General features: G+C 38.8%; 1 protein-coding gene across 6 annotated transcripts in view; it reads left to right on the top strand.

Annotated features, from left to right (window-relative positions):
* The window catches only part of HYDIN (HYDIN axonemal central pair apparatus protein), a 468388-nt gene that overhangs the window by 234428 nt on the left and 209267 nt on the right, over positions 1-24693 (top strand). For all 6 annotated transcript variants that reach the window (XR_011972958.1, XM_072636610.1, XM_072636609.1 and 3 more), the window contains one exon: positions 21184-21422. Coding sequence is in view for 5 of the 6 variants with exons in the window: in XM_072636610.1 (XP_072492711.1) it covers positions 21184-21422 (239 nt within the window). In the remaining variant the exon portion in view is untranslated. The remainder of the gene's footprint in view (positions 1-21183; positions 21423-24693) is intronic.

Below are 24693 nucleotides of genomic sequence, written 5' to 3'. Positions count from 1 at the left end.
GAGGGGAGAAAAAATATATACGTGTATAGGCAAATACAAGATAGATACAGAACAGACACAAAGTCATTTTGTGAAGGAGGCTAGCAGAACCTGGAAGAAAATGGCAACCAAAGTGTCACATAGAAGGTTGTACTGAGCTCGGTCTTGGAGGAGACTAGCAGTTCCAAGAGGCAGAGGCAAGGAGAGACTACACTCCAGGTGTGGAAACAGCCATGGCAGAAGCAAAATAATAGGAAATGGAAGAGCAGTAGGAAGGTCAGTTTAACTGGACCCTCATGTGAATGAAGATGAGTAACATGTAACAAGGCTGGAAAGGCAGATAGTGCCTGATCGGAAGGGACTTTAAATACCAAGCAGAAGAGTTTCCGTTTTATCCTCTAGGTATTAGAGAGTTACTGGAATTTACTGATATGCTTAGGAATAACATGGTTAGACCTACACTCTGGGAAAACCTGTTCCCAGCTGAGTGGAAGGTAGATTGGGAACACCCTGGAGGCAGGGAGGCCCAAATAAAGTGTGGTGGGGGCAGATGGGGATAATGAGTTCTGTTTTAGACATCTACATGCCTGGGATGCTCTCCTTTCTCACCTCTTAGTTCACTGAAGGGAATGTCTGGATGTGGCAGTGAGGTACAAAGGAATATTCTGATTGTACTGCTGCAACCAGGACATGAGGGGTTTGAGAAAAAGAGGAGCAGGGACTAGAAAGGATGGAGAGGGAAGTGGTACCATTAGGAGGGAGCCTGGTCTCCGTAAGGGCTGAAAGATGGAAAGAATGAGAGCGATACTAAAGAGGAAAGGAAATGTGTCCATTATGGAGCGTGCGTTCCAGAGAGCAGATAGATCCGGAGTGGGAAATTGGAGCGGGGAGGAGGGCTGAGGGAGATGGGCCTTTCCTTGAGGAAGAACTGTGAGTCAGGGTGGGGAGCCTGTTCTGTACATCAGCAAGCCAGGAGTTTTTGCTGACTTTCCTGGAGAAGCGTGCCTGTGCTAATGGTTATGGAAATTAGAGCGCACTACCCAGAGATCTCCTACATGTCTAAAGGAAGCAAGAAATCGTTATGATTGCACATTACCTTGAAGTACAGTGCCGTATATTACCAAGATGCCCAATTCAAGCCTGTTCTTACAAAAAGCACTAACTGGGAACTTTGGTAGATGGAGCTTTCTTCCTTTCTAATCATAGTGCTCATTCACTATTACGTATGGAAGCTGCAAAATGGGGTTAGGGATGCATGGAGTGCTAGACTTCACATCAGGAAGACCTGAATTCAAATCCTGCTTTGGACACTTACCACCTGTGTGCTCTTGGGCAAGTTACTTAACTTTTGTCAGCCTGTTTCCCCATCTGTAAAATGGATATAAAAATAGGACCTACCTCCCTGGCTTGCTGAGAGGCTCAAATGAGAGAATATTTGTAAAGCTCTTTGCAAACCTTAAAACATGACATATAAAGGCTAGCTATTATTACAGTGGTGGACAATAATTATTGAATTCAATGGAATCATTGGCTCTTTCTTAGGAATGAGGAAAGCCAGGACCCGTCTTGTAATTAGAGTAATCAATACGGTTGCCAGGAATGTTTGGTTCCCTTTTTCTTGTTTGAGCCCTTGCTGGGAGGGATCATTCTACCTCCTTCTTCATTTTATGTGAATGTCAACCCTGTTTGGATGCAGCCCAACCCATCAGCCAGTCTGGAACACCAGGTCCTGTCATTCAGCCTTGACATAGCAGTAATTAAGGACACTGGAAGAAATATCTGTTTGTTAGTAGCCAGGGTATTAGAAAACGGGGAGCTGAAAGTCTACTCCCACAGGAATTTTGTGAGGATAAATTAGTCTGGAAGGCACTTGAAGCTTTTCAAAGAAAAGTACTATATTAATATTCTTTAGTGGGGCAAGAGGGGTTTACTGTGCAATTGCTTCCCCAGAGAGTCGCTGGACTGGATGATTTGTTTATTTTCCTACTATAAGCACTCCCAGCTGAGGTTCCTGGGTTCAGGGCATCCTAATTTGGTGCTTCTTTTAACTGCTGATGTTGGAGCACTTTGCGTGAATTGGAACAGAGAGTCTTCTTTGATCTGGACCTTGGAGCCACTTGAACGTTGCCCATTCCTCTCAACTCTTTCCCAGGTTGATGTGGATTTAAACAAGAATGCTTTCCACAATTCAGTGTGGTCCCAGGGCTTCGGGGAGATGGAGCTACAGGTTAGAATGCCAAGAGAGAGCCTGGAAGAAATGTAAAAGTAATATTCTTCTTACCTGGAAAGAACCACAACTGGAAAACTCTCCATGAGCTACAGGCAGCAATGACGAGGATAGGTCCATATCATTTTGTCCAGGCAGATTTGAGGATTGGTCTATAAGATTTATGTCTGACTTTTTATGGAAGTTCCATGCTAAGTTGGGTTCATTTCTTAGCACTTAGTAAGAAGATGTAGACATATATATGTATATTTATATTTATATACAATTTCTCTTTTGCTCTGATTCATTATTCTTATGGAGCCTTATGGATCATTATCCTTATGAAGACCTAGTTTCTTGAAAGTCAGTGGTTCCTTGGGCCATAGCCAAGCATGAAGAGGTGCTCCCCATACACCGTTTTCTGCATTGGCTAGCCAGGAACTAACAAACTAACACAGGATCTGCAGTGTCTCGAGAACCAGTTGACTTTGCATTTTTTGAGGAATGATTCCAGTGGAAAATGCATTCACACTCTTAGGCACTCACTCTCAGTTCCCATACTCAGTGATATGGCATGGTCCAGTCACCTCCCCTTCAGACCCTCTGTCAACATCCTTGTTAGGTTCATTGCAGAGGGATTGGCTTGACTATTCCAAGATATTCGTGGAGGTAGCATATCATGTCCTCCCTAAGATGTGGTTTTCCTGATTTATCTGATAATGCCTAACACTTGCCTTTTCCTTCAGAAGAGAATCATGAGAAATGGTGAATGTACAAAAAGACAGCAGCTAGCTGCTACTGACTCAGTCTGAGTAATCCCTTCTTTTGCATTCAATCACTTGATAGACTGATTGACTATGAAATGTAGACTTATTGTGGTACTAAAGAGTAAAATAAATATAGCTGAAAAAAAATCCTAAAAAGATCCTGGAAAAATGGATACATGTCACAAAGAAATATAATTTAAGCAGCTCAATGGCTGAGGGGATAGAATTCCAGAATTGGAGTCAGAAAGACCTGAGTTCAAATCCTGCCTCGGACACTTATTAGATATTTGACCTCATCTACCTCAGTTTTCTAATCTGTAAAATAAGGTTAATACTATAGTACCCACTTCCTAGAGTTGTGGGGGTAAAATTGGATAATTGCAAAGGTATTTTGCAAACCTTGAAACACCACATAAATACTAGCTATTATTATTAGACCCAACTGAACCATTTAATTTTTTTATTTGTCATCAAAGGAACTAAGGATTACAACCTTTCCCTAACTGTACTTTTTAGATGCCTTTGGAAATATTAGGGATGTTTTACCAGTGATAGTCTAATCACCAATAAGTCAGTTGTATCCTACTCCAGCATTATAGTGTTGGACAGTTTGTGTTTTTTCTAATGAATAATTCATTTTGGTTACATAAATGAGAGAAAAATGAATTGCTTAAGGACTTTAAGATTATTTTATTAGTATAGACTCAGCCTTAATAATGATGTAAGGTTACTGACTTGTTTTGATGAATAACCTCAAAGGTACCTAAATTTGTTATCATTATCTTCCTTTAAAGAAGCAAAGAAATTACATAGATTAGTAACCCATTTCCCAAAGTGCCCTCGGGAGAAGAAGACATCCTTCTAGAAATGGCTCCAGATGGTTACAGTTAGCTGGGTGGGATGAGGGTGAGAAGGGGAAAAAGTGATAGGGAGGAATCTTTTAAAATCAGAAACATATATGTCTATATACATGTATTTAACAAATTTGCACATCTTCTTTGTAACATCTTTTGTCCTACCATGTCATAATTCCTTCCAAGATCCAGCTTAATGTGCTGCTACTAATTATACTTTCCTTGCCTTCTTTTCTTGATTCTTTGTAAAATATCATAATGGAAGAGCTGGCTTGCAAATACGAATATGTATTTAAAATTAGCACTGTCTTATGAAATCTAAGTGAAAATTGTTCACTTCTGTGATCCTTACAAAAGTTTCAAAATATAGTAAGCCATAACTGGATATTAACGAAAGTAGCCTGAAGACTGAAAAGCTGTTAGGAAAGCATGGAGAGGAGAGAGCCTATAGAGAGACTCGGCCTCAGTTCTCTGGAACCCAGAAATGGCAACTGATGGAGACAGCCACAGAACAGTGAAAAGTTCCTGAGTCAAGCCAGGAACTTGAAGAAGGTAAACCAACAGTAGCAGAGTGGCCATGGCAAGCAAAGGAAGAATTACTAGTCTACTGGTTGAGTTCCTGCACTCAGCACAGGAATTCCTGGACCATGAAAAGTTTAGGTCCAAGTAGAGCCCTTCTCAAACCAACAATAACTGGGGCCAAGAAACAGCAAGAGAGTTAGCCATGAGCAATCTGACTTATACTGAGAGGTACAGCAGCCAGGATAAGGAGGTTATAGTGCCCCTCTGTACTCCACTCTAGCCAGACCACATCTGGAATATTGTCCTAGGGGATCACAATTTAAGAAGGACACTGAAAACTGAGCTCAGTCAGAGTGGATGGTTGGTTGGTTGTTGTCCTTCATTCTCAAAGAGGACCAAAATAACATCACTATGTTAGAGTTAAGTTGCAATGTGTCTGTCAAGCTTGGAATATTCTACCACAGGTTGGACACAAATAGTCTATGTGAACATTTGGGGTGGATTCTCTAAATTTGCACATCTCATGTTTCTTTTGAGCTACTTCAATTCTGCTTGAATTGTATTGCACAGCACCTTCTTTGATGAGAGCATGCTATGTTGGGTGATCCTGGGCCAGTGTCTCCCATATCTCACAGTTGATCCCAGACTTCCTCAGAGAGACTTGAGAGTGTCCTTGTATTGATGCTTCTGACCATGTGAGTGTTTACCCTGTGTGAGTTCTCCATAAAATAGTCTTTTAGGCAAGTGTACATTTGGCATTCAGACATGGCCAGCCCATCAGAACTGAACTCTCTACAGAAGAGTTTGAATGCTTGACAGTTTAATTCAAGGAAGGACCTCAGTGTCTGGTACCTTATCCTTCCAGGTGATCTTCAGAATCTTCCTAAGACAATTCAAGTGGAAGTGATCCATATTTTGTTGCATCTCAGCTTCAGAGGCTGCACTGAGCGTACAATCCTGCTAAAACTGAGTTTATTACAGTTGAGGATCAGGTGAAAGAAGTAGGATATATAACTTAGAAAAGAGAAGACTGAGAGGAGACATGATACCCATCATAGACTCCAGCTAAGATGGTAGCTTGGTAGGTCACACAAGAGCCCAACTCATGGGAAAGCAAAATGTAATTCAAATGGTTTGTTCACAGATGTGATTTGTCACAGATGTGACAGATATGTCTATTGTAAGCAAGCATCTATCTAATAAGCACCTACTATATGCAATATACCATATTAGGCACCAGAGGAAGAGAAAGGGATAAATAAGACTTAGTCCCTGTCCTTAAGAAGCTTACAGTCCAGTATAGGAAAGATAGAGAGATGGATGGTTAGATGGGTAGATGGATAGATAGATGGACGGATAGATGAATAGATGGATGAATATAAATAATTAGAACCCAGATTAGACTACTAGAAGTACACAAGAGCTCTTTAGAGTACTGTGTAATCAAATGGAGATATATGTGGAACAGAGGATCAGAACACCTACTTTTTAGCTTACTTGTCAACTCTAAAAATTCATGTTTTTAGTTCTTCCTTTGAACTAAAGCATCTAGGAACAAAATTTATGACAATTACTTATCTATATGCTACTGCGTACCTAAATGACCACAGGCACTTTACTTAGCTTTTCTGGGCTTCTACTTCCTTATCTATAAAAGGAAAAGGTTGGCTTTGATCTCTTAAGGTCCCTTTCAATTCTAAGACCTATGATCTTTTTTATACTTCTCTGGTTTCTTTTTGATAGGTTCCACCAAGAAATAGCTCTATCTTCAATTCTGAAGTGAAAATTAATGGATCTTCTATGTAATATAATTATTTAGACTATAATGCTACAGTCTCATTTTACATTTATAGAGCAGTTTCTACTTTCATTTATGCTCATAACATCCCTCTGGGATAGCTGAAGCAAGAATTATTATCCTTATGCAAATGTGTCTATGAAGGCTCAAGGAGTGAAATTATAACTTGGTGACAGACTTGGGATTAGCACCCAGCAAAGACTGCTGAATTAGGGTTCATATCTGTTCCAATTAAGTTCCTAGAAGGCAGAAACTAAGCATCGTTAGTTAACCTACTTTGTATAGTGCCTAGGCCACTGCCATGTTTGTAGGGTCTTACAAAAAACCCCCACCCCTACTCCACCCATTACTCTTTCTTGGAATAAGGGAGAGAGAATCAGTTCTTCACTATTAAAGTCTCTGGAAGAAATTTTGGATATAGCAGAGAACAGGGAAAGAATAAAATCAACTCAGGGGCCTGACAGTAGGCATCTTTTCCTTTTTTACATGAAAGCAAGGTGATCTCTAAAATGGGTGAGACTCTTCTAGAACCATCCTGTATGACTTCATCCAGTGATGTGATCTGTCTGTGTCATAGATTTCACCCACTTCTTACAGCAGAGGTTTCTACATGACAGGCAACTGTAAGCCTCCTCCCCTGCTAAAGAGAGGCCTCCCTCTCTCTGATGGGCTAAACTTATGAACCACAGCCTTTTTAAGCAGGATAAACCCATTTGTTGTCCACACCAAAAGCAGGGAGTCTTTGAGTTAAGTTTAGGGCACAGTGATAGGTCAACAGCCTCCCTGGACTCTTCCTGGCAGCTCCAACAGTCAAATAAGATCGGTCTAAACAGAAATATCCAAATGAGATGCAAGTGATTAGGGTCTTTGTCCTTGGAACCATCTAGAATTTAAAAGGAAGCCATATTGACATTTCTTCACCTTTCCCCAGCCTCTCCATCTTCATTCAGCACATGCCGCCTATTAATTGCCTTGAGTGATTTACTTATTCTATTTTGTTATCTCCTCAGTTGGTCTGTGGTTCAGACAGAAAGCTCAGGGGAAGTCAGATTTAAATAAAACTCTTCCTTTGTAGACTAGGGTTTCTTTAAATCTCCCTTGGAAGAAAGCTGGAAGCTCTTCCTAGCTTCTAACACTGAATGGCAGCCTAATGTATGGAGAAAGCACTCAACTTGGGCAAAGAAGACCTGCTGAGTTCAAATCCCATCATAAGTAAAATTTAACCTTACTTAAAACCTCTCTGTACCTCAGTTTCTTCCTCTGTAAAATGAGAGGGTTGAACTCAGTCTGAAAGTTCCCCTCCAGCTCTAAATTTATGGTCCTGTGATTGTCTTTCACTTTCTGATTCACTGAATGGATTTGTCTTCTCAGTGATACTGTTGTCCTTAACATCATCGCCATCATCCAAGTCATCAGCTAAGCATTTGTTTGGCCATCATGTGAGCTAAGTATGAATGAATGAGAAAGTATTTAAGGACCTACTATATGCAAAGCTTATGCTAGATGCTGGTGGTACAAATAGAAAAGCAAGCTAGCCCCTTCTTTCAAGGATTTCACATTTCTAATGGGGACATGACACATAGGAAAGATTTCAGACAACATACATAAGAGATTTGACTTGCAAGTCAGATGAGAAAGACCAATGCTCCTTATGCTACCATAGCAAATCAGATGGTTTCATACCTTCTTTAGTGGTATTTCTATAAATAAAACCATATCTATTTTTGATATTACCATTTGACAGTGCCAAGGAGTTTGGTGGTGAGAACTTTCCCTTCTGGGTTTTTAGCAGCTGTGGCTACTGAGAATTTGGCAGCTGAATAATCTGTAAAAAAAAAAAACAAAACAAAACCAAACAAAACTCTATCAGGCTCCCCTTGATGACAGCACAGAGGTTTGGGAGCAAGGTCAATAGGAGTCTGAGAAGTTCCACAATTCCCAGGGATTTAGAGCTAACCTGCCTTTCTGGGGCCATTGATCTGGCCATTGGTCTTCTATTGGTTATGGTGGGTTGGCATTCGTAAAGAAGTGTTCATCTCACTGGGTGCTGGGCCTACTGGGCTGGAAGCAGTGTTCAAGCTCTGAGGATGACACTGCTATCCCCTATGGTTCTTGGCCTGTAGGACCTTACAGGTAAAGGTAGATAAGCCAATATATCAGATGAGTTCTCTACATTTTGTGAAAGTAAAAAGAGAAGGGACATTTAGTGGGGGCAATGAGAAGAAAGAGTTGTAGGTGCCAGTTACTAGGTGTTTGGTGACAAATTATATATGTATGTATACTGGCATTTAATATACTAGCAGTAAGCTGCTGTGTGTGAGTCTTTTGATTGCAGAGGCAGGGTGATGTCAGAAATGGCATAATAAACCATCTACACCACTGCTGAATGGATGCCAGCTTTGAAAGCCCAGTTCACATGGATCTTTTCTCATCACCATTCAGTTCCTAATTATTCTCCTTGCTACCAAAATAAAAAAAAAGATAAGGAGAAACAAATGGGGATCTGGGGATTCAGAAGAGAACTAAAGATTTAGGGAAAAAACAGATATGATTGCTGACATGGAAAGGGACCATCCTAGCAAAAGAGATTGGGGTTGTTCATATCCCTTCAGAAGTTTCCTCAACCTCACCTGTCTGAAGCCTTGATAAGACTGATCAGACTTCCTGGGTTTAACCTCTGCCTGCTCTGGCATATCCCAGACCAGCAGAAGAGCCCTTCTTCCAGTCCATAACGTCCAACATTGTTCAGAGTAGTTCCTGTAGTGACTCAGTTTAGAGAAGAGAGATATGTGGATGGAAGCATGACCATTTAGATCAGATGGGATGGAGGAAGGCAGGAGGCAGGTGATAGGGAACTGAGCACAAAGCCCTCACTGATTCTATTTTCTGTTATTTATTCTGGTTCACTGAGGCATTTTGTTATCTACTAGAATAATAATTCAAGAGGAAAGAGATCCTTTGTGACTCTGAAATTTGCTTTTTCATTGTTTAGTCTCATTTCTCTGAAGAAAGCTTTTTGTGAATTTCAATTGGAAGACGAGTTGTCATCACATACAATATAATTTTTATCTCTTTTGGGCTTCACCATCATTAACACATACAATAGCAAATCTGTTGGCTTCTTCACACTCTGTTATTGTGTTTGTGTTTTTAAAATGTACAAACAATAGCATGCGTCCCTGAATTCCGAATAAGTTTTCAAAACAATCCAGTGAGAAAACGGGTAATGACATTGTCAGTTTCATCTTGGGAATGGTGAGCTCCAGTTTGGGCAGTGTGCCTGTGTGTGGTGGTACTTTCTGCTTTCGCCCTCAGGCAGGAAGAGATGGTCAGCATTTTTTTACTGTCACTACCCTGTACAGAGTACTGGAATAATTGATGCATGTTGTTGAGGGAAAGAGATGTTGCCGTGTGGTCCCCATTAGAAATCTCACTGCATGAGAGTGTCGTCCTTGATACTGGAGACTGAGTGGGTACAGTAGATAGAGTACTGTTCTTAGAGTCAGGAAGACCTGTTTTAGATGCTTTAAGACACAGGGAAAATCACTTACCTCTGGCTCAGTTTTATCTGGGGATAATACCTCTCAGGGTGTAAAGATTAAATGAGGTAGCAATTGTAATAGCACTTTGCAAATCTTAAAGCATTGTGTAATTGCTGGATATTGTTTTTATTATTTGTCTCCCCAGTGTCTAGCAAAGTGTTTGGCACACATTAGGCACTTAATAAATACTTGACTGGTTGTTGATGGGTCTAGATCTAAAACATGGACGTTGCTAAAAGAAGTCAATGGGCAAGAGTGGGGACTGTTATTCTGATAAATGTTTAACAACTGATTTGTAAATTTAACCTGCAACATTAGCATTTTCTCCATCACTTTATAGCTAGAAATCAGCAAAACAAAAAAATCAAACCCTGCTTTATAATGTTTGATTCTTTCTGAGATTAAAAGCTCTTTCTTGCATATAGGAGCTCACTCCAAGTACAGCATAGGGTGGGGAGGATGTGGAGCAGACTGGTAATCTGCAGCAACCAGTCACCTGGAAATCATCATTGAAGCAAGAGGAAGAAGAGATGAAGTTTGAGGGGAGTTTTTGGCTCCCACTAACACAGTGTTCTTAATGTTCCTTCCTAAAAGAGTAAAGAAAAGATTTTCTACCTGGAAAAATATATAATATATAAAGTAGAAAAAAGATTGTACACCACGTCCTCTCCTATCTACACATCATCTGAAAGGAGAGTTGTCCACAAGATCAATCTGCAGAGTCACTAGGCTGAGGAATTTGGGTTCAGCAGGAGCATCCTCTTATTATAGCCTGCAGGATTCTGTCTGATATTGCTCTGCCATGTTGCATGCTGTGCTGGGCTCTGCTACTTGACTTCTTGCCAAGCACTGATTAATAAACTTCGTCAGATGAAAGACTTGCCAATTCACCTCCAGAGAACAGCTATCATGTCTCCGTTTCAGATCAACATCCTGTGACAGGGTGAATCAGAAAAGAAATGGTAGATGTCAATCTTAAACTAATAACCCCTGACTAGAAGTAGAATACACTCTGGTGACACTTCCTTGGTTGTTACAATTCAGTGGATTGGCCTGAACTATTGATCAAAGATAGAAAATAAGTTTGTTTGTTTCGGAGGGTTTTTTGGGGGGGAAGGTGCTGACAAAACAGAATCTCTATATTTCCAATGGCTTTGTCTGGATGGAATTTTTTTTTAAGGAAAAGGAAGTAAATATGGCATTTTGAAATAAAGTAGATAATAAAACTTCTCTGAAATACCAAGTAGAGTGGACCAAGACAAAATCTTGGTGATCATAGATGAGAACTAGCTGCCTGTCCTTTCCATTTGTCTTCTTAGTGATTGGAAAAGAACCTAGAGTCTTTGGTCACCATATAATTCTATTCCTAGGCCATGTTCCTCCTCCTGCCTTGTACTAGAGATTACTTAGCACTAAAATCCAAGCTCAATGTGAGGAAAGCAGATATGTCCATCAGTAGTCTGAAGAACTCTTTTAGCCTAGAATCTAAGACTTGAAGGTAATAAAATTAAGTACAGACTCTAAGAGAAAAAAAACCTGGTTCATTCAAGTTTGCTAAATCTGTTTTCATATTTTTTTTGAATGAGGGCATTATTCAGGTCAGACTGTAGATTCCATATTTAGATATAAATACATAAATATTGAAACCCACATATTGAAAAGATGACTATAGCCAGTCCTCTTATGGTGTACTTTTTATAAGGCTCTATCAAACCACAGAAGATACAGGCTAAATGTATCTATTTTTCAAATATATATATGTATATATATATAAAATAAATTAAATTTGGAATTTACAACAATTTTCATCATGATACAAAAGTACTGCAAGTTTTCACTTTGGAGATAGAAGTGTTAGTTGAATTAGGAAGGATCATTTTGAAGTCAATACTTGTGAAAATATCGTATCATTCTACCTTGCACACAATAGCAGATCAAGTTACGTAATCTCACTGAGCCTCAGTTTCCTTTTCTGTAACATGGGGTAGGATAAAGTGAGTTCCAGCATCCCTTCCACCTCCAGCCCTATGAACCTAAGGTTCAGAATACTGTCAATTATGAATCTATAGTACAATATGTACATACACATATACAAATTCTTTTTGGATCAAGTCTACTCAACATAATATTCAATATTTTTGTTGGACTCTCTCCATCCCTGTCTATAAGTCATTTCTATAACTTCCTTATTTAAACACACAGTTGATGAATCTGTAGTTTCTATTAAGTGCATGATTCAATTTGGCAAGACATGTTGTAAGATTCCCATATCATGCCTCCACATTAACATCTAATTCAAGTGAACAAACATTTATCAACCACCTACTGTGTTCAATGTCATTCAAGGCACTGGAGAAACAAAAATACAAAGTAGCACCATCCCTGCCCTTAAGGGGCTTATGGTTTAATAGTACAGTATAAATAGCTATGATGCTGGTAAGAAGCAGTAATGACAGAGAATTCCAGACCACGTGTTCTAAGAAGGATTGAGGAAAGGGAGATCATTTTATTTGGAGGGATCAGAAAAGCTTCGTGAAAGAAACACCCCCAGCACTGTACCTGGAAGGAAAAAGCATTTCAAAAGGATGAACTCATAGAAGCAGGTGAGCAAAGTTTGGCCAGAATAGAGATCCTGTAAAAGTTTGAAGTAAGTCTGGTAAGACAATTTGGAAGCAATTGGGGGGAGGGGAAATCAAACCCTTCCTATTCTCTCACATAGGAAGCTGCTAAACCTTTTTAAACAAAGGAGTGATCTGCTTAGACCCATGTTAGGAAGACTATGCAAAGGAGAGGTGGGAAGCAAGGAGCCCAGCTACTACAGTAGTCACCATTGAAAACTGGTGAAGACCTGAACAAGGGCTATGGAAGCATGGATGGGGGGCGGGGGGGATGGGAGAGAAGTGATGCAAGAGATACTTGTGGAGGAAGAACAGACAGACCTTGGGAACTGATCAGATACACCATGAGGGAGAGGAAAGATGAAAGGTGATCCCAAACTTTCAAACCCAGATGACTGGGAAGCTGATGGAACCATGAATAGAGGCATGCAATTTCAGAAGAGGAGCAAATGTATGGGAGTAGACAAGTTCAACTTTGGATTTGTTGAATTTGTCGTGCTGGTGAGGCTTCAATTTGGAGATTGACAATCATAATAATTATGAGCTATGCCATGGAGCTGGAAATGCAGAATTGCCAGAATCTTATTCATCTATAAAATTGGGGACTTGGACAAGATGGCTTCCAAGGTTCCTTCCAGCTCCAAATCTGTGATCATGAGTCTCCCTCCACAACATCTCTTGAATTCCTCCCCTTCTTTCAATCCCATGTCCACCAACCACTTTAGTCATTCATCACTTCTCATCTGCATTATTGTAATTGCCTCCCAATTAGTCTCCTACTTTCATATTCTTACTTTTTCCAATACAACCTCGACATAGCTCCCAAGATAATTTTCCTAAAGCACAAGTATGATCATGTCACTCCTGTGCTCAAGAATCTTCAATAGCTGCTTGTGGTCTCTATGACAAAATACAAACTCCTCCTATTTGTGTCCAAAATCCTTCACACTCTGAATCTAGGTGACCTTCCTAGACGTATTTCACATAATTTCTATTTATGTACTCTGTGTCCTAGTTCAACTGACTCACATGCCATTACTTGAATTTGGCATTCTCTCTCTCATTCCCTACCTTTGTGCAGGCTGTTTCCATGACTAGAATGCCATCCCTTCTCATGTCATCAGGTCCTTAGCCTCCTTTAAAGCTTAGCTTAAGTCCTACCTCCTTTGAAAATCCTAACCTGATTCTCCTACTCATAAATGTTATACATTGTGCTCCTTAGTACAGTATAAGCTCTTTGGCAAGGATTAATATTCCTTTTTGTCTTTAAATCCATATTATTAAACAAAATTCCTTACACATAGTAGGGATTTAACAAATGTATTGTTGAATAGAATTGTTTTATTGAATACAGTCTCTACCCTGAATCTCAGGGTAAAGATCACATCTAGATGTGTAGATTTAGGGACACATTGGGACCACTTAGCTGAGTACTCTCTGTTGGATTACTACATTTGGCAGCAAAGACATCTCCAAATGAATCATTATGTGGTAATTCAGTATTATGCATTCTAGGAAAGGGAAAAAAGGAGAAAATCCATGTAGAAAACTTACATGTTCAAAAGAGATTATTAAAGAAAATTTCTTTATGGCCAGTTGAAGACAGAAGTAGATTGTCTTAAACATCTTCTTAGAGATACTGTAGCTAATATGGTAGCTCCCTTGAAGATCATATCCCAACTTTCTCTTTTTGTATAGGAATAGTTCCTTCTCTGACATGTGCTAGAGATGGCTGCTCCTTTAAGGAGCTTCTCGGATTGGTTATTAGCAGGGTAGAGGTATTAACTATTGCTTCTACTTCTAGATCTATTTTTTTGGATTTTCAAGTGTAGAATTTCATTGAGGAATAAAAGTACAGAACTGGAATTTTGTTCAGTTTATTCCAAGCTTAGTAAACAAAGGAAATGTGGAAGGCTTTATCTGTGATTCCAGGTACTATAATGCTGTTTGGGCTCTATTATTTGAACATCAGTATGTGCAATTATAATTAAGGAAATAGAGAAAAACCTCAGACTGTGGGTGAAAGTCAAAGAAAGCAAGGAGCAGTTCAAGCTCCACAGTTGGTACTCTCAAGATAACCAAGTTATCTTGTGATATCAAGTGAAAACAGAGCTTCCCAACTCAAAAAACCCCCCCTCCAAACAGATTTAGAACATTTACCAAACCAAAATCTAATGGGAAAATCCAAGAAAAAAATCACAATGACTTATTTTCACAGCTTATGTTGGCATAGACAGAAGCTGTGCATGCAGGGGATGAGATCTGGCCAGGAGGAGATCACAAGGAACATTCCACTGCAGGGAGAATCTACATGCGGGTAAATCTGGGTAAAAGTGTAGGAACAGTTGTGTCATTTACCACCACGTATCAGGTTACAAATCCACGAAGAACTGAAGAGGGAACACTTGTGCCTAGAGGTGGTAAAGAATGATTAAGACTAGGCTATGGACAGAGAGGAACAAATCCAGAAGCAAGCAGCCACTGTGTGGCTCAGAACCCAGGAACAGAGAGGGGTCTCAGTTTCAACTTCTAACCCAGTCTGAAGCCTGCAGAGGCATAATCAGGACAGGAATCCCAGACCAAAGAATTCCTATGGGGAAGCTTACTACAATTCCTTCACTGAAATGACAGAGATGTCCAGCTGAGTAGGAGTGGTTGAACCCAGCAACAATCTGACATTCCTCTGTCCCAAACCCAGGTGAGCAACTTGAAGAGCTCAGACCAGGATGGGGAAGAAATCAGGCTTCCCCAGATCAGACCACTTGGGAGCACTGAAAGTATGTAGGTTCCCAGCCTGAGCTGTCCTCATTGTCCCAGAATAATGCAACACTCAATAAGAAAGCATCCACAAGACTGGCATTGACCTTCTCTCCAAACATGCATGAAATCCAGCCAAACCTCGGGTCCAAAGTCAGGAAGCAGACTGGAAGAATGAGCAAACAAAAGAATCCCAATATCAAAAGCTATTGTGGTAAAAAAAAAAAAAGTCACAAACCCAAAAGAAGAGAATCACTCCAAAACATTTCTGAGCAAAACCTCAAAGAAAAACACAGCTCGGAAACAAATTCAACTAGGATTCCTGAGAGATGATGCAAGAGTTTTATTTTTTTAGCATTTAAAAATATTTTCATAAATGAAATGAAACTATTTCTATTTCAAGAAATCTTAAAAGCAAATTGTACAGAGTTCTTAGAACCATGACGGCAAAATGGAAATGGAAAGTATCTACCAGTTACTACCTGAAAGAAACTTTGATGTGAAAACTACAAAGAATGTCATTGCCAAAATCCAGAGCTTGCAGGTCAAAGAAAAAAAGATTGCAGGCAGCCAGAAAGGTAGAATTCAAGTAATGAGGAACCATAATGAAGATCATACACAAATCAGCAGCCACCACTCTAAAAGAACTAAGAATTTGGAATCCAGTATTCCAGGGGGCAAAAGATAAAAGGTATATAGTCAAGAACAGCTTACTCAGCAAAACTTAGTATAATCTTATGGGAGAAAAATGGACCTTTATTTGAATAGATTTCCAAGTATTCCTGGTGAAAAGACCAGAGTTAGGTAGAATGCTTGAAGTGCCAACACTGGAGTCAAGAGAAACATGAATGAATAATCATAAGGTACTAAACCAAGGCAAACTGCTTATCCTCTAAAATAGGAACATAATAATATGTCCTCTTTATACACACTCACCTATATACATATGCGTATATATACATATATATGTATATGTATATACATATGGATATGGATATATACGCATATGTGTATATATATGTAGAGGGAACTATATATGCATATATGCACACATACGTGTGTGTATGTGTATTTTTGACATGGCTAATGTGGAAATTTGTTTTGCTTGACTATACCTGTTTGTATCAGGGTTTTTATTTTTTTCACTCTCAACTGAGGCAAAGTAGGGTGGCGGGGTGGGAAGGGATGCTGATTTTAAAAATAATAATAAAATTTAATTGAAAAAAGAATGTAAATGACAAGATCAGCAGTATATCCCTTTAAGAAAGACTAATGTGGCATCTTGGTATGATGCTATATGCCTCATTATTGTTTGTGACATTTTCTATGTTTGAATTCCAGTAAACATTTATTATAATGTTTTATTTTTGTCAGTGCTGATGTAATGAAGAATATGAATAAGCAAACACATTCTCATTTAGAAAAAAACAACAGTTTAACTATATTTCAAATCAAACTTTAGATCTTACAAAACTTGTTTTTTGTGGTTATAAGGTAGTTTTTTAACTGACTCTTTCTAGGGTTACCAGGTATTTGGGGATCTTGACTTTTCATTTTGCTTATAGGGGCAGACTCATCTTTGTTTCTTGCCTCCTTCAAAGTCTCAACTAAAATTCCATGTTCTATAGGAAACTTTTTCTGATCCCCCTGTACACTTGTACATCTATTGACTATCTGTAATTTATCGTGTGTATATCTTGTTTATAAATTGCTGTTTGGTTGGTGTTTTCCCTAGTGAGAGCAGGGAATATTTTTTTGTTTTTCTTTGGGTCCCCAGTGCTTAGCACAATGCCTGACACATAGTAAGTGCCTACTAAATGCTTGTTGACTGGCTGATTTCATAGCCTATTCAATTATTTTCTTATATTATTATTTATTTTTAACATTTTTTTCTTGTTAAACTTTGAGTTCCAAATTCTCTTCCTCCCTCTTATCCCTTCCCTTACCCACTAAGAAGGCAAACAATATGATGGCATTTATACATGTGAAATCATGCCAAACACATTTCTGTATTAGCCATATTTGTCAAAAACCCAAGAAAAATAAAATAAGGAATTTATACTTCAAGTTGCACTCAGATTTCATGGAGTTGGATAGCATTTTTTGCATCATGAATCCTTTGGAATTGTCTTGGATCATTGTATTGATCAGAGGAGCCAAGTCTTTCACAGCTGATCATCATTGCAACATTGGTGTTACTCTGCACAATGATCTTCCAGTTCTTCACATTTCACTTTGCATCAGTTCATATAGGTCTTGCTATGTTTCTCCGAATCACCCCTTGTAATTTCTAATAGCACAATACTATTCCATTATAATCATATGCCACAGCTTGTTCAGCCATTCCCTAATTGATGGGCATCCCTTCAACTTCCAATTCTTTGCCAGTACAAAAAGTTGCTATAAATATTTATGTACATATAAGTCCTTTTTCTTTGATTTCTTAGGGATATAGACCGTAGTAGAGGTATTGCTGGTTGAAAGAGTAAGCACAGTTTTGTAGCCTTTTGGTCATAATTTCAAATTATTTTCCAGAATGGTTAGACCACTTCGCAGTTATACCAACAGTTCATTAGTATACCTATTTTTCTCTTATCCCCTCTAGCATTTGTCATTTCTACTAGGGGTGAGGTGGTACCTCAGAGTTGTGTTCGTTTGCATTTCTCTAATCAGTAGTGATTTAGAGCATTTTTTCATATGTCTATAGATAGCTTTGATTTCTTCTTCTGAAAACTGCCTGTTCATATCCTTTGGCCATTCATCAATTGAGGAATGGCTCTTATTTTTATAAATTTGACTCTGTCCTATATTCAGTATGCATTTTTATCAGAGAAACTTACTGTAAAATTTTTTGATATTACTTCATTGTCTATGGTACCCTTTAGCAAGATGAAGTTTCTCTGTTTATCTCTTTTAATTATGTGTATTTTTGTTTTTGCTTTGTCTGAGATCATGATTGTTATCCCTGCCTTTTTTTTTACCTCAGCTGAAGTATATTAGATTCTGATTCAGCTCTTTATTTCAATGTTGTTTGTGTCTTTCTGTTTCAAATGTGTCTCTTGTAAACAACATACTGTTGGATCCTAGTTTCTAACCCGTTCTTCTATATGCTTCCATTTTATGGGTGAGCTCATCCCATTTACATTCACAGTTATTATTACTATGTATTTCCCTCCATTCCATTACCTTGTTTCTTCTTTTTTCTCTCTCTTTTAATCTTGTCCCTCCTCAAAAGTCCATTTTGCTTCCAACCACTGCCTACTGTTTGTCACCCCTTTCTCTTATCCCCTTTCCCTCCTATTTCCTTAGTAGGTAAGTTACATTTCTACACACAACTGAGAGTCTCATGTGTATATGTGTGTATACACACATACCTACAAATATGTATACATATATATGTTAATATATACATGTATATGTATGTGTGAGTATATATATATTCTTTCTTTTTTGAACCAATTCTGATCAGAGTGAAGTTCAAGCATTGCCTGCTACCTCCACCATTTTAAAAGAACCTCCTTGTGTACCTCTTTTATGTCAGAAAATTTTCCTCATTCTGCCTCTCCTTTCCCCCTTCTCCTAGTGCATCCTTTTTTCCTTCTCCCTTTCTTTTTTGAGATTATTTCAACATAATCAACTCATACCCATGCCTTCTGTCTGTTAACTCCTTTTAACTGATCTAATAATGATAAAGTTAGGAGTTACATCTATTATTTTTCCATATAGGAATGTAAATAGTTTAACTTTATTGGGTCCCTTATGATTACTCTTTCATTTTTACATTTTCATGCTTCTCTTGGGTCTGAATTCAGATTTTCTATTCAGCTCTGGTCTTCTCATCAGAAATGCTCAGAAGTCTTCTATTTCATTAAACATCAATTTACCCCCCTCAAGTATTATATTTAGTTTACTGGGTAGGACGTTCTTTGTTGTAATCTTTGCAAACTATCTGCTCCTTTAATATGGTAGCCATTAAATCTTGTGGGATCCTGATTATAGCTCCACTATACGATTGAGGTTGGTGAGGTTTTTTTGGCTGCTTGAAGTATTTTCTCTTTGACCTGGGAGCTCTGAAAGGTGGTTATAATATTGCTGAGAGTTTTCATTTTGAAATCCCTTTCAGGAGTTGATCAGTGGATTCTTTCAATTTCTATTTTTCTCTTTGTATCTAAGGGGGATCTTTGTATCTATTGGGGAAGTTTTCCTTGATAATTCGTTGAAATATGTTGTATACCCCTCTTTCTCTGATTATAACTTTCAAGTAGTCTAATAATTCTTAAATCATCTCTCTTTAATCTGTTTTCCTAGTCAGTTGGTTTTGTGATGAGTTATTTCACATTTTCTTATTTTTTTATTCTTTTGATTTTGTTTTATTGTTTCTTAATGTTTTGTGGAATCATTAGCTTCCCCTTGCCCAATTCTAATTTTTAAGAAATCATTTTTTTCAGTTTCTCTTTTTCTATTTGACCAATTCTGCTTTTTAAGGAGTTCTTTTCTTCAGTGAATTTATTTACCTCTTTTCATTTGACCTATGCTGTTTTTAAAGGATAACTTTCTTTAATGAATTTTTGTGTCTTTTTTACCATTAGGTCAATTCTACTTTTTAAGGTGGTATTTTCTTCAGTATTTTTTTGTTCCTCTTTTACCAAACTGTTTATTCTTTTCATAAATTTATTTTATCTATCTCATTTTTTTCTTGCAATTTTCCTTTACCACTCTTCTTTCTTATTCTTCCAGGGATTCTTGTTGGGCTTGGGTCCAATTAGCATTTTTTTTGAGACTTTTTAAAAATATGTTTTTTACATTCTTTTCTTCTTCTGAGTTTATACGAGCTTTTTATGGTCAGATTTTCTATTGTTGTTCTGTGCTCATTTTCCCGGTTTATTTCTTGACTTTATGTTAAAGTTGGACTTTGCTCACCTTGGGATGAGGAGGTACTATCCCAAACTTGAGACTTTTTAATGCTGCTGTTTTCAGAATTAGTTTTGGGAGTCTGCAAGTTTTTGGTGCTTTCAAGGTGGTGTGATCTGGGGAGAAGTGTGGTCATTGGTCTCTTGATCTGTGCTCTGGTTATTCCAAGGAAAAGCTTCTGGTTCCCTGCAGCTGCACACACTAACACTCCTCTCTGCTTAGGTAGTGTGACCAAGGCTCCTTGGATTCTAATATTCTAATTATACTTGATTGTCATTTCTCTCCCCGTACCTAGGAGGTCCCATATTCGTTGGCTAAAGGAATTTTGAATTCCTCCTCATGTGGGCAATTGCTTTCAGTTCTTTAAACTTGCATAGAAAATAGTGATAGTCTAAACCAAATTTTTTACCTTTTGCTCTAAGTTTTTAACTACACAAAGGTAGTTAATTAAAAAATGGCTCCCACATTGATAACCAATTATTTCCTGTTATTAATCTATAGTCACTTTTATCTCTTTTGCAATGATAAGTGAAAAAATATAACTTCACTCTTCATACTGCTCTTTGATATCTCCCCATTTGCCTTTCTAAGGTGAACTTGGTAGCTAGATTGTGCATTGGATAGAATAATGAACCTAGTGTCAGGAAGACCTGAATACAAATCCAGACTCAGAATTGCTAGCTGTGTGATCCTAGGCAAGAACTTAATCTGATTGCCTCAGTTTCCTCTTCTATAGAATGGGGGTAATAAAGTACCTACTTCTCAGGCTTGTTGTGGGGATCAAATGAAATATTTATAGAGAACTTTGTAAAATTTAAAGCATTCTATAAATGCTAATTAATAGTTACTATTTTCCCTTTCATTTAGCTGCAACTTCCTTATATCATCTGGCTTCAATTATCATAAGAATGTCAATATTTATTTGGTTTGGTTCCTCCATAACTACTTGTTATTTTTTGGCTGAAGGATCGTCCATGTAGAGGATCAGGATCCAAATGAATGTTTACAGAAGGTCTAAAAATTATGATTATACTTTGCTTCCACCATCACTGCAAAAAAGGGCTATAATGATTTCATTTCCAAAGATTGTCCTAATCATTTTTGTTGAAAAAAATGGCTTCCCTCTGGGATCAAGCTTTGCTATTTCCTTTATTTGATGCCTCTAGGACATGTGCCCAATGGAAGCCTAAGAATGCTTTGGCTAGGAACTTTTTGATCTTGTATTGCAGTTTAACAAAAAGTCCCTCTGGAAGATTACTCCAGATGAAGGCACAGTTCCTCCAGAAAGTGAAGTTCTCCTGACGGTGACTGCCAACTTGGATGACATGCTGCCATTCAAAGATGTGATCATTTTGTCCATCCATCAAAGCAACAGCTACCAGATTCCTGTTGAAGCTGTGGGGAAAGGCACCACAATTGTTTCTAACAAGCCTTTTGCTCCAGAACTCAACTTGGGGGCCCACTTCAGGTAGTGAACTTTTAGGGTTCAAGCTTTATAACTAGTTTTATACCATTTTTATGAATACCTTTTGTTTGTAAATCACCTGGATTTCCCTCCTTCCTCTCCCTCTCCCAAAGATCCATTCCTTACAACAAAGATTTTTTTTAAAGAAAGAAAAAAAAGAAGAAAAAAATTCAAAACTGATCAACACACACAAAAGTCTAACATTATATGGAATTAACTCAAAGGCATTTGTTGAGGTTTCATTGTTATAATAAAATATTCTGTCCATAACTTGGAACACACTCTCCCATAATGACATACTGTCACATGTGGGCATGACACAGAGTATGCCAGCAGAGAGGCAAATACTAAGGGAACCTATGTGGCCCAGGAAGCTCACCTCCCGATGGGGTACCTTCATGGTAGTCCCTCTGGGGGCCGCATATCTGCTGGATTCATTGCTTAACTGAACTCTTTGGGACTGTTCTGTTTTTTAGCTCAACTTTGAGGCCTAGACTGGCACTCAGACTTGGGTTATATTCTTCAAAGCTGTGTCCCATGATGACGTGTGCTCTCTTTGTCTCAGTCTCTTCCTATCCCTATAACTCTATCTCTCTCTCTTTGTCTCTATCCCATTCTGCCTCTTCTCTGTCTCTCTGTGTGTCTTTCTCTCTCTGTCTCTCTCACCCACTCTACCTTTCTCTGTCACTGTCACATTAGCTCTTTTTACTTTTTTCTTTAAAAAAACTGAATTCAGCAAAATTCAAATAAAATGAGCATTTCAGTAAACATTGTAGAACAGGAGGGGTTCATGTATAACACTATAAATCTCTTATGTACAGCTTGCTTGTCTTTGTAGGTATATGAAAAATTAACTTTATTGCAAGTTACAATTGTATGATGTAATTTTCAAAGCTGTCTTGCTTATCTGGAATTTCTTCTAGCTTTTCTTCTGTTCTGATTTTATTTTGGGACCCTATTCTAGTCCTGACTTTGCCCCCCATTCCACTTCCTAATTGAAAAAAAATCTTGTAGTAAATATGCAAAGTCAAGCAAAACAAATTCCCACATTTGTCATGTCTAAAAACACGTATCCCGTTCTGTGCCTTGAGCCATCCCTGTCTGTCCAGAGCAGGGATTTGAACCCAAACCCTTTTACTTAAGTCCCATGTTCATTCTACCTTAACACAAAATGACTTATATTAACTGATCATTAATGTCTCTTGGCTCTAAAATGCTAGGCTTCTATGAGTTTTCATGCATCTCTCGATGACCTACATGTGAATTTCCTGTGGTAAATGTTGACTTCCAAGCTGGCATCACATTTCTACCCAATCTTTCCTTTGTATTTGGGGAATGAAAATTAATCTTAATGGTAGGCTAAGCAGAGCATAATTATGAAGATAAAAGGCTACTGCAGAAATCCAATTAAAAACACTTTTTTGGATTTTGTCTACCACTGCTTTCCTCCATAACTGTTTATTCCATCACTGGGCCCAAGAGACTCACCCAGGTATATAATGATTAGTTTCAGAGCCTGGCCTCTAATGAGAGGGATGAGGCTCATTTTCTCCTACTTTTTCATTCCTTGTATCCATACCACAATGCCCCAAAGAAAATGACATAAACCTTTGGTTACACTCATGTCTCCCCAAGAAGGAGAGTAGAAAGATACTCAGTGAACAATATGAATCAGGTATGGGACAGTTATTTATTTACTTCTCCATGCCTAAGCAAACTCTCCAAGCATGAGGGATCCCATTCCATCCTGCCTTCTCCAGCAGATTGCGCTCCCCAGCATACCCCTCTCACTGATCTTCACCTTCTCTCTGTCCAGTGATTGTTTCCCTACTCCCTCCAAACATACCCATCACTCTCACATCTTCAGAAAACTCTCATTTGGCCCATCCATCTCTTCTAGCTATTGTCCTTATCTCTCCTCCCTTTCATGGCTAAACTCCTTGAGAAGGCTGTCTACAATCCCCATCTCCACTTCCTTTCCTCTTGTTCTTTTCTTAATTCTTTGCCATCTGGCTTCTGACCTGATCATTCAACTGAAACCCCTCCCTCCACAGTTGCCAATGACCTCTTAAACACCTATCCAATGGCTTTTTCTCAGGCTTTTTCCTGATCTTTCCATAGCCTTTGATATTGCCAACCACCCTCTTCTCCTTAATACTTGCTTCCTCTAGGTTTTTGCAAAACTAACTTCTTTTGGTTCTACCCTTACCTGTCTGACTGGATCTTCACCTAGATCCCATCTAATAATGGTGAGTACCCCCCAAGGCTCTATCCTGGGCTGCCTTCACTTTTCCCTACAAACCATCTTTCTTGGTGACCTCATCAACTCCCAGGGATTCACTTGTCATCTCCAGGCTGATGATTCTCACATCTATTCATCCAGACATAACTTCTCTGCTGATCTCCTGTCTCACATCTGCAGCTGCCTTTTGGCTGTCTAGAACTGGCTAATATCCTGCATACGTCTTATACGTGACATGTCCCAAACTGAAATATTCTTCCTCTCCAAACACTCCCCACTTCCAAACTTCCCTGTTACTATTGTAGGCACTGCTACCCTTCCAGTCACTAACTAGGTATCATCCTTGCCTCCTCTCTCTCATGCCCACCCCATATGCAATCTGTTTGTCAAGGCCTATTGATTTTGCCTTCATAAGCATCTCTCATATACTGCTCCCTTTTGTCCTCTGACATGGCCTGCTACTTGATGCAAACCCTCATCACCTCATTTGTGGACTATCTCCAATGCTTCTTGATTGGTGCCCCTGCTTCCAGTTTGCCCACTGCAGATGTCAAACCAATCTTCCTAAAGCCCAAGTCTCACCATGTCACCCCTCCATCCAGTAGACTCCAATGGGCCCCATCCACACTAGAATGAAATATAAAATCATCTAACATTCAAAATCCTTCATAACCTGGACTCCTCCTGCATTTCCAATGATCTTACACCTTACTTGCACACACCTCATGTACTCTGTGATTTCACCATACACTGGGTTCCTTACCAATCCTTGCACAAGATACAGACTCCAGGCATTTTCACTGCTAAGGAGTCATTTTACTCTTCTACATGGCTCTGCAATATTAAAAGAATTCCCTCCAGAACCATGTCTTCTGACAAGCCTGGCTGAAGGTTGAGACCCTCTCCCTGTTGGTGATATTCTACCAACAGCCAGTTCCACCAAAGAGACCCTGAATCACTAGGCTTCTCAAACTCAAAAGCTTGCCTCTAAGGCCAGACACAACCACCTCAGGATTACTGTTCAGTCAGCTA

Source organism: Notamacropus eugenii, chromosome 1 (assembly GCF_028372415.1).
Source record: "Notamacropus eugenii isolate mMacEug1 chromosome 1, mMacEug1.pri_v2, whole genome shotgun sequence".
Lineage (NCBI taxonomy): Eukaryota > Metazoa > Chordata > Mammalia > Diprotodontia > Macropodidae > Notamacropus > Notamacropus eugenii.
The sequence above is the reverse complement of the archived record's forward strand: the minus strand, read 5'-3'. Positions and strand labels throughout refer to the sequence as shown.